Source organism: Sinohyriopsis cumingii, chromosome 17, assembly GCF_028554795.1.
Source record: "Sinohyriopsis cumingii isolate HCF-2022 chromosome 17, ASM2855479v2, whole genome shotgun sequence".
NCBI lineage: Eukaryota > Metazoa > Mollusca > Bivalvia > Unionida > Unionidae > Sinohyriopsis > Sinohyriopsis cumingii.
Genome location: NC_142977.1, coordinates 101,130,529 through 101,146,383, shown reverse-complemented (window position 1 = coordinate 101,146,383; position 15,855 = coordinate 101,130,529). Strand labels below are relative to the sequence as shown.

General features: G+C 35.8%; 1 protein-coding gene across 2 annotated transcripts; it reads right to left on the bottom strand.

Moving 5' to 3' along the window:
• Positions 1-1,508: 1,508 nt before the first annotated feature.
• LOC149779555 (cerebellin-2-like) lies at positions 1,509-6,769 on the bottom strand. Of its 2 annotated transcripts, XM_089940278.1 has the most exons (3): positions 6,508-6,769; positions 5,555-5,977; positions 1,509-1,954 (listed from the first exon to the last, which is right to left on the bottom strand). In XM_089940278.1, exons 1-2 carry the CDS (start codon positions 6,716-6,718, stop codon positions 5,562-5,564), a joined length of 627 nt encoding a protein of 208 aa, XP_089796404.1. In that variant the 5' UTR covers positions 6,719-6,769; the 3' UTR covers positions 1,509-1,954; positions 5,555-5,561. The 2 variants fall into 2 exon arrangements, with proteins under 2 accessions (XP_089796404.1, XP_089796405.1); XM_089940279.1 differs by lacking the exons at positions 5,555-5,977; positions 6,508-6,769 and adding an exon at positions 2,506-2,901.
• Between the last annotated feature and the right edge of the window lie 9,086 nt (positions 6,770-15,855).

Genomic DNA, 15,855 nt, shown 5'->3' with positions numbered 1-15,855 from the left:
CATCTGAGAATTGAATGAATCTTATTGAAAAATCAGAACAAAATCATTAAAGATTAATGGTCAGGTTAAACAACCAAAATATGGAAATTAACAAATAGCGAGTCCAGTTTTGTCTGTTAATATACAACTGGTTTGAAACAAGTGTGATAGCTCTACAGTTTTTGTCACTAACTTTTCATTGTAAAAATCTATTCTAAGACACATGCATTTAAAATTCCACATCACTACAGCGTAGCACCACACTAAATAAACGTCAAAAACTTACACGACAGACAATTTATTCCTAACATTACAAACACATTCTTGCTAAGTTGCTGATAAAACGGACAATAAGGGGTTGAACATATTTTCTGAACATCAATTTACACTGTGTGCATTTTGTTACTATAGTTCACACAAAAGCTTTAATGGCCACAGACCGTAATCATAATATATGACCAAATGGAAATACTTTCTTGGTAATCCCGGCAGGACAAGACTGATCCTATGTAGGACCTCTCCAATAGGACGTTTTCCAGAAAGAAGACACTAATATGCTGCTAATAGTTCTTGAGAAAAGTTTCCTTTTAGGTGCGCATTAAGACAGTCTGGTCCAATCAGATCTCTTCTCTTACATCCAGTAGCACATAGCCAGCGACAAGAACACGATGGAATTGGTTTTAGGTCTAAGCTACTATTGCGTACAATTTCTTCATACGGAGCGTCTTCTGACAACAATACATTAATTTCTTATGGTAACTATTTCCATGGAATCAGCGACCTTCATTCTCTTAAATACGTAATTTGATAAAGTTCATCATAATAATTGATTTCCGCTAACCTAAAATTATACTTTACCTTAACAATAATTATTCACAACCAACATAAAATTATAAGCAGTTGAGGTGTCTGTCACATTATGGAATGAAACAATTAGAAATAACATGTACATACAAGTCCTTCGATACGTTGATACTGTTACTTGATTGAAAGATCTCAATATATCTCAATGGCATCATCAGGCTTCTTATGTACGTGGGTGAGTGTCTTATGGTAAGTGATGTGCATAATTCTTCTTGACCCAGACGAAGTTTCACTCGATCTTCGGTGTACCGATCCTTGTGCACATAGGAATAATCTATGTCCTAGAAAAATATAAATATGCATTTCCACATGCCAGGCATGACTCAATAATTTTTACTACCTCTCCCATCTGCTTGAATACAGTGATGTGGTCACTTTTTTTGAACGCCAGAAGTAAGATATGCTGACACAGGTGACGCTCAAGAAATGACAAAAAATTAAAGGGTTGCTTAATATCATTACAACAAGCACGGCACGAGGAATTAACCCTATCATGGTTACAGATGCGTACCTTTGTGTTGTGAATGAGAATTAATAACAGATCGTCCGACTACATGATAAACAAGAGTAGTATTCAGTTACTATTGAAAATTCACTACAACGAGTACAAATATTTTACTACGATTTCTGAGTTTATAGTACATAAACTACAGACACAGTCAAAGAAAACTTCAATAATTTTATTAAAAACATTACGAATTATGTACTAAGGCAGATTTGCACATAAATTAAAAAGCCCAATTCATTTAGATGCAAAACAAGTTTATAGACCATTGATTAGACCATTGATTTCAACTTGCTATGCTAATATCTCGATACACGTACATTGTATCTAATCATATTGATCGAGTAGTAGGCCAGTGAATGTCGACCAGTGGGCACCGTTGACAGTTTCTGAATAGCCAGGTCTTTCCATGACATAGACCACCTGATCCTTGTCCATCACAGTTACAATCATCACTGACCCTGTTCCGTCTCCTGAATACACCCTTCCAATCTCCTCCTTGTCTTTCATAATAATTAAATGAACGTGCTGGAGAAATCCACCCGTCAATACGGTTAGAGAGAAGGAATACGCCGTGGGTTACCAAAGATACGTTCTCATGAGCAACTGAAATATAAAAAGGTCGTTTATCTTATTGCCACAAAAACTATTTTAAAGTTGTTCACCTGTTACCATTCAAAACATTTATAAGGGCTGATTCAATTTCTAAATAATTATGATAGACATGAGAAACAGCTGAGTGAGTGGAACAATGTCTTAAAATTGTAGTGCTTTTATTGTTGTCTATATTCTTGACATCACTTAGTTATTGTATTCGCTCATTATATTTGACACCAGTAAAGCAAGTTTTTCTTTTGTTCAGTTTAATGTGTTTTAAGGAAGTTCGAAAGTATAAAGGTATATTATTACATCACAGCATCAATTATTGCATCCTTCTTCAGAATTGCTATGAAAAGCCTTTTCACTTAGCAATTAGTGAGATAACTTCTCGCAGGTGCCCAAAATGAGTGAACTTTCTAAACTGAGAAATAAACTGAACATCCATCTTACAAAAGTAAACAATAAAAACACCTAATACAGAAATATACATCCGAATGGAATTGGAGATTCACCGAAATGGCGATGAAAACTGAATATCTATTGACAGAATTATGTACCCTGCTGGACCCTTTGACCACATTTTCTTTTCAAATCTTCAACTTGCAGCATTAGCACCTCAACGTCATTCTGTAAAAGAAGTTGCTTGGCTTTCTCCTCTTCTAGTCGAATACGAACAACTTGCAGATCTGCCCCACCTAGATCTTCCAAGATGGCCGTTTCAACGCCAGCAGAAGCAGCAAGTAAAACCAACAGTCCGACTGAGAACATTGTCACTCCAGTGAAATATATCGTACAGTGTTGGTGCAAAACTGGCTGAGAGACAGCATGACGTTCTTATTTATACCGATCTAAGCAGATTAGCGTGATTGGTGCAACCGCGACATCTACGTTTTATCTCATAACCAATCGTTTCAGCTTACAGCAATTGTTCTCAACGTTGCAGAAACAAAATGAAGCCGTATTTGCATTAGAAGCAGCCGATTATCACCATTTTGGTTATCACCAGGCATTTTGCAACCAATACAATTTTATGTTCAGCATCTTCCATTCCAAATAAGAAATGCGACATACATCACAAACCAGTAAATTGCCAGGTAACCATGGCAACTGACGTGCCGTCAAACTCAACCCATATACCTTCAGCTGTCGGTAAAAAAAAAAGTTGTTTATTATGCCAGAGCCTCAGAGCTCGTTATGTGTGAAATACTGCGCAATTACGTCTGAGACAATCAGCGTCTCAGCATTCCTGAAATGCACTTGGCAGAGAATGAAAACAGTTGCGTTATAAAATATAAATATATTTAATTCGGTATAAATGTATTATTTTTCATCCGATTTTTAGAGTATATTTATAACAAATTAAAAATACATTCTCTATAAACCGGTACAAATTCAAAAGGAATGTCTATAATTTTAATGTCACTAACAATCTAATAATAGGGTGCAGTTATCTCGGTTTTCAGATTCATCAGTTTTGGTAAAATACCTAGTTATTTTAGATCTCTTCAAAAGTCTTCACTGTAAAGTCTCCATTTCGGATCTTTCGTGGTTGAGAATGCTTATTTTGTGGAGAAAGAGAGACAGACAGACAGACAGAATTTGTTTATATTCAGTCAGTGAACGATTCAAAGCAAGTCAGAATGACCAGCCCATTTTAAGATGGTTAATTGTATTTTCAAGGAAATGTAATCTGTTCTTCTTTTCTGAGTGGCAACAATCAATGTATATAGTACTACATGGTTATACATGCCACATATGACAAACATATATAGAACTTCTCGCATATATAGAACTTCTCGCATGAGATATGTATGTATGTATGTATGTATGTATGTATGTACTAGCTTTTAACAACACGTCAGCACAAAAATAAATATATGGTACCAGTTAAAGATACATTTGAGAATTGAAGGAATCTGATTGAAAAACCAGAACAAAATCATTAAATATTAATTGCCAGGTTAAAGAATTAAATTACCGAAATTAATAAATAGTGAGAATGTAACCTCATTTATAAGTCCTGTTTTGTCTGGTAATATATAACCGGTTTGAAACAAGTATGATAGCTCTAAAGTTTTTGTCACGAAATTTTCACTGTAAAAATCTATTCCAAGACACATGCGTTTGAAATTCAGCATCACTAGAACGTAGTACCACACTAAATAAATGTCTAAAACCTACACGACAGACAATTTATTCCTAAAATTACAAACACATTCTTGCTAAGTTCCTGATAAAACGGGCAATTAGGGGTTGAACATATTTTCTGAACTACAATTTGTTACTATAGTTCACACAAAACTTTAAAGGCCGCAGACCGTAAGGTTAATATATGACCAAATGAAAATACTTTCTTGGTAATACCGGCAGCACACGACTGATCCTATGTAGGACCTCTCCAAGGGGACGTTTTCCAGAAAGACGACACTAATATGCTGTGAATAGTTCCTGAGAAAAAGTTTCCTTTTAGGTGCCCACTATAACAACCTGGTCCAATCAGATCTCTTCTCTTACATCCAGTAGCACATAGCCAGCGACAAGAAAAAATGGAATTGGTTTTTAGGTCGAAGCTACTATTGTGTACAATTTATTCATACGGAGGCGTTTTCTGACAACAATACATTAATTTCTTATGGTAACTATTCCCATGGAATCAGCTACCTTCATTCTCTTAAATACCGAATTTGATATAGTTCATCATAATAATTGATTTCCGCTAACCTAAAATTATATTTTACTTTAACAATAATTATTCACAACCAACACAAAATGATTAGCAGTTGATGTGTCTGTCACATTATGGAATTAAAAAATTAGAAATAACATGTACATATAAGTGTTTCGATACGTTGATACTGTTACTAGATTAAAAGATCTCAGAATATCCTAATGACATCATCATGCTTCTTATGTACGTGGGTGAGTGTCTTATGGTCAGTGATGTGCATAATTCTCCTTGACCCAGGCGAAGTTTCACTCTATCATCGTTGTACCGATCCTTGTGCACATAGTAATAATCTATGTACAAGAAAAATATAAGCATGTGTTTCCACATTCCAGACACATTTCCAAATGCCGGGCAAGGCTCTTAAGTTTGCAGTCATCAGCCAAGATATGAAACAGTAATTTTTATTACCTCTCCCGTCTGCATGAACACAACGATGTGATCACTTTTGGAACGCACGAAGTAAGATATCCTGGCACAGGTGACGCTCGGGAATGACAAAAAATTAAAGGGTTTCATAATATCAATACAACAAGCACGGTACGAGGAATGAACCTCACTATGGTTACAAATGCTTACCTTTGTGTTGTGAATGAGAATTAATAATAAATTGTCCTGCAACACGATAAACAATAAAAGTATTCAGCTATTGTTGAAAATTCACTGCAATGGGTACAAATATGTTACTACCATTCATCAGTTTATAGTACACAAAATATAGACACAGACAGTCAAAACTTCACTACTTTTATTAAAAACATTACAATGTATGTATTAAGGCAGATTTGCACATAAATTAAAAAGCCCAATTCATTTAGATGCAAAAGAAATTTATAGACCATTGATTTCAACTTGCTATGCTAATATCTCGATATACGTACATTGTCTCTAATCATATCGATCGAGTAGTAGGCCAGTGAATGTCGACCAGTGGTTTCCGTGGACAGTTTCTGAATGGCCAGGTCTTTCCTTGACATAGACCACCTGATCCTTGTCCATCACAGTTACAATCATCACTGACCCTGATCCGTCTCCCGAATACACCCTTCCAATCTCCTCCTTGTCTTTCATAATAAATAAATGAACGTGCTGGGGAAGTCCACCCGTCAATACGGTTAGAGAGAAGGAATACAGGCCCCTTGCAGGAGCTTTGAATCTTCCAGTAGAGGAATCATAACAGTTTCCCTCATTGACTAGAATATGGTCAAATATCACCGTCTGTTCGGATACGTACTTTGTATTTAAAGAGAGGGTAGCGGTGAAGGCAACGCCGTGGGTTACGAAAGATACATTCACATGAGCACCTGAAATATAAAAAGGTCGTTTATCTCATTGCAACAAAAACTATTTTAAAGTTGTTGACGTGTTACTCTTCAAAATATTTATAAGGCCTGATTCAATTTCTAAATAATTATGATAGACATGAGAAACAGTTGAATGAGTGGAACAATGTCTTAAAATTGTAGTGTTGTAGATTCAATTGTTGACTATATTCTTTACATCATTTAGTTATTGTATTCGCTCATTATATTTGACTCAAGTAGAGTAAGTTTATGTTTTGTTGAGTTTCATGTGCTTTAAGTAAGGTCTAATGTACAAAGGTGTATAACATCAGAGCATTGACTATTGCATCCTTCTTCTGAATTAAAATAAAAATCTTTATAACTTCTCGTAGGTGCACAAAATGACTGCAATTTCTAGTCGAAAATTAAATTGAACACCGACGTTACAAAAGTAAACAATAATAACACCTAATACAGAAATATACAACCGTTATAATTGGAGATTCACTGAAAATGCGATGAAAAATGAATATGTATAGAGCTTTATGTACCCTGCTTGTCCCTTTGATCACATTTTCTTTTAATTTCTTCAACTTGCAGCATTAACACTTCAACGTCATTCTGTAAAAGAAGTCGCTTGGCTTTCTCTTCCTCTAGTCGAATACGAACAACTTGCAGATCTGCCCCACCTAGATCTTCCAAAATGGCCGTTTCAACACCGGCAGAAGCGGCAAGTAAAACCAAAAGTGCGACTGAGAACATTGTCTCTCCAGTGAAATATATCGTACAGGGTTGGTGCAAAACTGGCTGAGAGACAGCATGGTGTTCTTATTTATACCGATCTAAGCAGACTAGCGTGATTGGTGCAACCGCGACATCTATATTTTATCTCAAAACCAATCGTTTCAGCTTACAGCAATTGTTCTCAACTTTGCAGTAAAAAAAAAATGAAACCGTTTTTACATTAGAAGCAGCGGATTATCACCATTTAGGTTATTACCAGGCATTGTTCAACCAATAAAATTTCATGTTCGACAGCTCAAATTCCAGACTGGAATTACGACATACTTCGGAAACCATTAAATTAGATGGCAACTGACGTGTCGTCAAACTCCACCCATCTACCTTCAGTTGTCGGTAAACAAGTTGTTTATCCTGCAAGACCCTCAGACCTCATTATGTATGAAATATGCGCAATTACGCCTGAGACAACAAGCGTCTGAGTGTTCCTGAAATGCACTTAATTGTTGGCAGAGAATAAAAACAGTTGCGTTATAAAATATGTATATATTCAATTCGGTATAAATGTATTATTTTTCATCCGATTTTTGTTTTATATTCATAACAAATTGAAAATGCCTTCCTCATAAAACGGTACAAATTCAAAAGGAATTTCTTTAATTTTAATGACAATAACAATCTAATAAAAGGGTGTAGTTTTCTCAGTTTTCAGTTTCATCAATTGGCTAAATTACCTAGTTAATTTAGATCTCTTCAAAAGTATTCATTGTAAAGTCTCCATGTCGGATCTTTCGTGGTTGAGAATGCTTATTTTGTGGAGAAAGAGAGACAGACAGACAGACAGACATCTTTCGTGGTTCAGAATTTGTATTTTGTGATTTTCTGGAGAGAGAGAGATGCCGGTACTTTCTTGTACACAGCCACTGAATGAGTCATACGAAGTCAGAATGACCAGCCCATTTTAAGACGGTAATTGTAATTCCAAGAAAATGTAATCTCTTCTTCATTTTTGAGTGGCAACAATCAGTGTATAGTATTACATGGTAATATATGCCACATATGACAAACATATGTAGAACTTCTCGCATGAGATATATCTGTAGAGATTCACAACTGAGATACATACGTAGAGCTTCACTCATGAGGCACCTGTGTAGAACTTCTCGCACGACACACATGTAGATGTTCACACGTCAGATCCCGCCTAAATTGGCCTAAATGTTTACTGCACCACATTATGCTCCCGCGACTTCCCGCATCCGAGGCGGACTCTAATAACCAATTAGTCCACCGAAGAGGTCATATAAGTATGTATGTATGTATGTATGTATGTATGTATGTATGTATGTATGTATGTATGTATGTATTAGCTTTTAGCAACACCTCAACATGAAACATATATGGTGCGATTGAAAAATAATTTTGCAAAAATGGAGAACTGCAACAACAAAAATTTCTTGTTTTCAATATTTCATTTTTTCTTCTTGAATAAATCTCTTTCATACTACAACATGAACAGTGTTTTCTCTAAACTCGACATATACATATGTAGAGATGCTATTAGGATGTCTGTTTGCATGTACGATAATAATATTAATAATAATAATGTATTTTAATGAGAATGAAATATACATAGTCGTTAGAAAAATTTGTGCATACAACATTCATATGGAATTCAGTTTAACCTAAAACAATAAAAGAAGAGCAATTTATATACATATGTTAGTATTCAGTAGATGTTTACTATAATTATATATTTTGAAAGGTTTGAGTCAAAACATAATCATGGTACAACAATTTTAGTTTACTGCAAGAATGTTTAATTTCCAATTGAATGGTTTTGATAATTTTGGATCTAAAATAAGTAGAATGTTATTGAAATAAAAAGAGTGAGATGGTCAAATAAAATGCACTCATTTGAAATGAAACATGGTCCTGTACTAAATGTTTGGTGAGGTATGATATATTTTTCAGGAACAAGGCAAATGACCTCCTTGGATATTATGCATTCTTTCTTCAATTCATCTCCGTCACCAAATCGAGAAGACACCTCAGAAAATGGCACAAACATATCAGCTTTTAGAATTATTAATGAAGCTCGTTTTGTGATTTATTAACCTATTCCCATTAATTGAAAATGCAGCTGCATCAAATGATCCATCCATAACCTGATATTATGGAATAGAATATAACCACTGAAATGTAGGTGAAGAATATTTTCAGAAATGTAATTTAAAAAGAATTCATACGTGCGAGTTGTTTGCACAGTAAAATGACAAACGTGACTGTAATGGTGGAAAATTTTTTAGAGTGTGTTCATAGTGTAATATGTCTGTAGATCCACGGAACATTCTTTTATGGTCAGCGTGACACGTACCCATTCAGATTGATGTATTGGCTAGTCGCGCAACAAACTGATGACTGTGATGGATAGAATCTGCTCTGCTTAGTGCTTGAGTTGATTTTAATTCGGAAACGCTTGGTTAACAGCTAGGAACGGACGAGAGTGCAACGTTAAGAGTAACATATCCAGAGCGATATGTACCAATGGTAAAATTTTAGGAAAGTGTAGTCCATTTGAAACAGGTGCCACAAAATGATAGTTTCCAGAATAGTTATTAATAAAGGCGGATTGGGAGAATATTGTTGACTTCGATTGTTATGATAAAGATTGTTCGCAGTTAAAATTGCAATACTGATTAGCTAAGCTAAACGAGGGTGTGTGTGTTCCCTGACGGAATCCAGGGTTTTAAAATTCTTGTGATTTCTTGCGTTTACGAATGTCATACAATATTTCGTTATATAAATAAGTTCAACGTCGATTTATGAGAATACGTTGTTTGTGTATTAGTGCGAATGGCCGTAGGAAGTTCTCTTGAGTTCGATATACGATATCTGACGCAAGAGTGTGGGAATGTTTATTAATCCCAGGAGACGGCAAACCTGATATGTATATCGGCTTGATGCTCTATTTTATTTTTCAAGGAAAAGAAAATAACTCTACACACATCTGTATTATACAGTCGAGAAAGAGTACAGTCTTGCAACCAAGGGATTGATAACCCGAAGAGACTAAAGAGAGACAGAGAGAGTGAGAAACACCGACCGATCACCAAATAGTGATTTGCGAAAGCCCGGAAGCACTAAGAGTTGCTGTCGTGAAAGGCTATCTGAGTTCGATCTGTCACTCGATTAAATGAGGAAAGTTGATCTATCAGTAACAGAACCGCTAATTGGAATTAACATAGTTTTGTAACTCTACTTCTGAGAGAAGGCGAATCAGTCACATGTCATGTTCGATTTCATTTTTGTTTTGTTTATTTAATTGATTAAATTGTAGCTTTTGACATATGGAGGCTTGTGTTATTTTATTCTATATCTCTGCTCAGAGCTCTGTTGTTCCATCCATTAATTTTGTGTTTTATTTTATTGTTTACTAGATCCTGGCAATAACACCGTGGTCGATCATCTCTCAGATAAGGACAACGTAAGACATAAGGAGTGAGGGAGATCTCACACATCATCAACCACCTCCTGAAAGTGATTGATTTGGATGTACATATGATGATTGAATGAAAATATCCAAGACATTTTGAGAGTAGTCCAGTTCTAAGTCATAGCTTGTACGTTTGTTTATAAGATCTATCTATAGTTTTCGAGGGGAACCAATTGTCATACAAATAGTTTTTATGGACCCATGTGCATTTTATTTTCGATACACCCTTTTTAAACAGAATAAATATCAGTCTGAAAATGATACTTATAAACGGAAGTATTGTTTCCTGAATGACCAGATTGGACTATGTAAGGCATAGAGTTAAGAGCGATAGCAAATATTTTCTTTAAAAGAACAGAGTCTTTTTGTACCACGCATTTTATTGGTTCTAAAGCAGACAAGTGGTTTTTGGTACTGACACTTTTCATGTTTGTAAGGTAAATCGAGAAAATCGAACAGCTTGTTGGAATTATAAAGACAACGCCGGAATATTTACTTGCGTTAATACTATAGAGCCGTTTGATCTTTTGATTTATTAAAATCAGCTTTACGAGAGTGATTTTCTCTGATTCCAGATTGAAATCGATTTAGGAGACGAAATATATATTCCGATAGATGTGTTTAGCAAATATTTGTAGATGCTAGGCCGGATAGAAATAGGTATATAATTTGATTTGTCGTTCTTAAATCAGCCTTTATGGAGTAAAAAAAACTTTAGATTTCTTCAAGAATCGGGGAATTCTTCAATGTCTACACAATTATTGAAGAGATCAATAAGGAAAATAGACAGAGAGTTTAACTGGATGGATTTTCACTGATAACCATTCTCAGGCTGGCCGATGCGGATATTGATCCCGCAACCCTTAGGTTATGAGTCTGATGCTCTACCAACTGAGTTAGAGCGAGAGGCAGACAGATAGACAGACAGACAGTGACAATTAGATAGAGACAGTCACGGATCTATATTATGTCCATAAAGATTTAATATCTTGGCACTATCGCTACCGGTCCCAAAAGCTCAAATTTTATCGAGTTTTAACAGAACATTGAAACCTCAATGAGCAGATATTCTTGTCTTAACTAATAAATATATAACAGAATTTTTAATTGTGGTGCGGATTTAGACAATAAACCAAGGAAAGACTCGTTGAGTGTAGTAGAGGAAGGAATTAATTTGAACTGCAGTTTCATTAATAATGGAGGAAAAACAGGAAAATAAATGTCTCAAAGAATATGCTAAACACTTGAAATGATAAATAAATGTCGCCTCGATAAATATTTATCTCACTGTCTGAAAATCCCTTTGATATAATATTTAACAGCATGGGATTGTATGTTATCTCTGCTTGTGTTTAATGCAAGACTGGATTGTCCAAGTGTACAAATCTGTGATATAGAAGTTGTGTAGCCAGATTATGTATAATTTGGCTGCAAACGTTACTTTCCCTGGAAAAAAGGTTGATCGTTATTACTCGGAATGCAAAACAGCCTAATGGGGAATTTTGTTCCGGTTTTTTCTACCATCTCAAAGCATTCCGAATACGCCTTGTATGAGGATGTTACTTATAGAATTTAACGTCCAGTGGTAATTCTGCCAAGTAGTATCATTCATGCCGAAGGACAATGATAGAATTACACAACCTGCTGTAAGTAAAAAGGTAGCTGCCGAACAAAGCAACAGTGGTGTACCTCTGGTCGCTATGACAAAATTATGGAAAGCCGCAAGTACCCGGCGGTGATGAAATTAGTTTTCCTATCTTTTTACATGCACAACAATTGGCGGCTCTGACAACAGTTAGCGGCTCCTAAAATGACGGTGGTTAAAAATCTTCCCTATATTTTGATATGGATTAAAATTAGGGCCGAAGATGCCGGGTATCTGTGGCTTTCCATACAAAACACCTCGGTTGCATTTGTTCGACACCACAAATTAACCAGGAGGTATGACTCCCTGAGTGGATTTAGTACCAGAGCGAAGGTGTAAAAGGTTTGACAGATACGTTGAGGGACTTTACCACTGACGTCAAAACTATTTTACCAGATATCACGAATGTCTTCAAAGTAACGTAAGCAATCAGTTGTTTACGATCTATACGTAGGAATCCTTTCCATGTATTTGGACAAACTGTTAGCTACCCAATCCGTTTTACAATTCATCACGTGGTTCACGCACACCGTTTTACCATCAGTTGGGTCAGCAATTGAAACTTATATTGTTATTTATTCTAACACTTTGTGATATAACCTCTTTATAGTAGTATCAATAGGAATAGAAGATTTGACACAATAATGATTTCAACAATTCCTGCTAAGATGCCTGCTATTGTAAAACCGTTTTAGATCCCCTGCTTGCTGTGAAAGGCTGACTGGTGTTAAAGGCAGAAGACTACAGCCGCATGACGCAAAAGTCAATGACAAGATCTAGTTAACATTTAGTGTGAAAAAAACACAAGCTTTCCGAGAGGAAAGAAACCGAGCTACATATATCATTTCAAATCATAGATGAAAACACTACGTACGTCATTGCAAATAACGTAGCCAACTCGAACATTCTTCCTGCTTTTTGGGAGGACAGTTCAAGACGGACAAAGTATATTTCCCGCAGATGACCGGTAATCGAACCAAACCCAAAACCACGCTTTAAAGCCCGCAATACATCTACGTAATGTTCAGTTATTTATATCACGCTGCCGGTGGAACACCTGAGCTCATTTTGAGAAGCATCTATAAACCCTGATTGATCTTGAGGGACAGCTCAAATTCAGCGCGATGTAACTTTGGCTTCCGGTGAGTGTCAGAGTCAATAATCTTGAAGGAATATAAAACAGCCCAGACCTCGAACTGATATTCGAGGAGGAAAACGGTGAGTCGTCAATGGTTTGTTGGTAGAAGGTATGAGGTCAGCCTTGCGTTTCAAAGTGACTGGCCTCTTTACATGGTGGTGGCCATTTTATGAAAACTAAACATGCACTATAGTATTTTTCAAGACAGAGGTCACATCACGTAACATTGTGAGGGTTAAGGCTTTTGACAATCCATGCACAGGCGACAAGAATATTACAAACCGCCCCTTGCTTTGTCTCATTAGCATAAGGAGAACTCCTTTCAGAACTGGACAGCGGGCCACAGATTTCAAGAGCCCATTGGAACTGGCCTTACCACTTGCATTACTTTCCTATTTACGGCAAACAGACGTCTGCTTCTCCAGGTGACACAACGGTTGGTTACCAGCAACAAAGAGACTCCACTAATGATGAGGTGGTTGCAGGTTTTGTATCAGACCGTGAAGTGACTTAGAGGTAGATGAATTATTCAGAATCGAGGTTAATTTAAACAAACAAACAAAATCAAGACTATCATAACAAACGCCAAGTACTCATCTGGTGACATTCACCGCTGATGACAAATAAATGTTCACATCCACTGCACGTGGTAATACCTCCAATAAAAGAATACGACTGAGTGTCTATCGGCTGCAAGACTGGGAAAATGAAAGCGAAATATTTTTCGCATCCGATTCAGCGAAACTGGCTGATTTTAGACATATCAACAAAGATGCTGGGCATGGTATCTGACTCAGAAATGTGATGGGTGATTTACACGTTTCTGGGTGGGAGGTGCCTTCAGTTCCTGAAGCCACGTCTTGGTGGAGTTGCTGCACCATTATTCAGTTACCTTTCCAAGTTCAAGGTCTAGTACCTCATCGGATATCATCCTCTGGCTGTCCCCCAGCAGGACCTTAGGGGGCATGGGTGTTGCAGTAGGCGCTTGCAATTTGTGTGCGATGGTATTCATTACCCTACAAAACGGAAAAGGCGTTACACAAGGCAATGTATCAGAACGTGTCATCTACTCGCGATAACATCCCCAGTATAGACAGTATATCTGAAGTTTTAAAACATAGGCTGGCCACGAAATGTTAAAAATTATTCTAGATCAGGATACTGTAAACCTTAAATTACTCTTTTAGCATACGACATTTTAAGAAACATAAAGCTGAAAGAAACAAAACTATATAATTAGGTAATGTGCCAGAGCTCTCCGTGTACATACTACTCCAATAGAAGAAACGAGAATTCGATTACGACAAGGAATACGTTAAAACTAGCAAAAATTTCCATCACCAGTTGCAAAGCTTCTTGTTTATTATCATTAGTAGTAGTAGTAATAGTAGTAGTAGTTATGGTAGTTGTAGTAGTATTTTAGAGACACTGATTTACCTATTTATGCAACAGTTTACTTTGTACAATATCTGTTCATGATACAGAACCCAAAGGAGAGATACTATAATTACTTTGCATGCACCAAAACACGCCTGGACAACGTCAGCTAGATGTATTTATAACATGGTCAACGAGATGTATTTGCAACATGGTAAACAAATATAATAGTTGATTCTTTTTTTTTCTAAATTAATATTATTGACACAGAAAACTATTTCAATTTTCATAGGTCGTTTTGTAAATACAGTGCCAAATTACAGTTGTCTTGGCAATATCAGGACAACACGCACCCTATGCACCATTTATCCAGGAGGACACGTTTGTAAGGGCGAAAATGATGTGCTGCTGGGCTCGTGATTAAGAAAAATTCCCTTGAGCGGACCCACAATAAAATTCTGACCCGATGAAATCTCGTTGTTCCAGGTGTACCTGCCGTGCAACAGCGATAACATTCAAATGATTTATGGTTCAAACCTACCATTGCGTACAGTTTACTCAGACGTAGGCATTGTCTGAAAAGAACTGCGTTAATCTTTCGCCGTAATTATTTTAAGTCCATCAAACGACCTTGGATCTCTTAAATACGATATCCGATACACTGCTTTAATATTCTATAAAAGAATTAATTGTAAATCAAATTTTACTTTCCTCATAGGTATGAAAAAATAACATTTCTTTGAAATCTCGAAGAAATTCATACTTGTCTCGTAATTCGGGTTTTCAACATCGAAAAATTCATTTTATATTATGAAACCGCTATATCGGTAAATTCACGAACTTTTCAACAATAATTGGAACTGTTAACCCACTAAAACTTAATATATATATATATATATATATATATATATATATATATATATATATATATATATATATATATATATATATATATATATATATATATATATATAAGTATTTGTCGGGTTATATGTTGATAGGTAATATATAGTGTAGCGTAAGCTAAATCAATTACCACGCACAAAGCAACAGGGCTCTGGAAAAAGGAAGTTATTTTGGATCGCTACATATGCTCCAAGTCGATATAAAGTAATCAAATTTTATAGTTTTTCAATACATTCCTTAACGGTATTCAATGTGGTTACATAAAGTTGGTACGAATTGAGTACTGTCATTTAGAGGGACATTTCGGGCAAATTACTACTGAAAATTCACTACAATGGGTACAAGTATTATACTACCATTTCTGGGTTTATAGTACACAAAGTACTGTATAGACACAGTCAATCAAACCTTCTAGTAATGTTATTAAAAACATTACAATTGACGTGTTAGGGCAGATTTGTACATAAATTAAAAAAGTCCAATTCAATCAACTGCAAAACAATTTTATAAACAATTGATTTCCAAGTTTTATGTTAAGACTTTGATATACATACATTGTATCTAATCATATCGATCGAGTAGTAGGCCAGTGAATG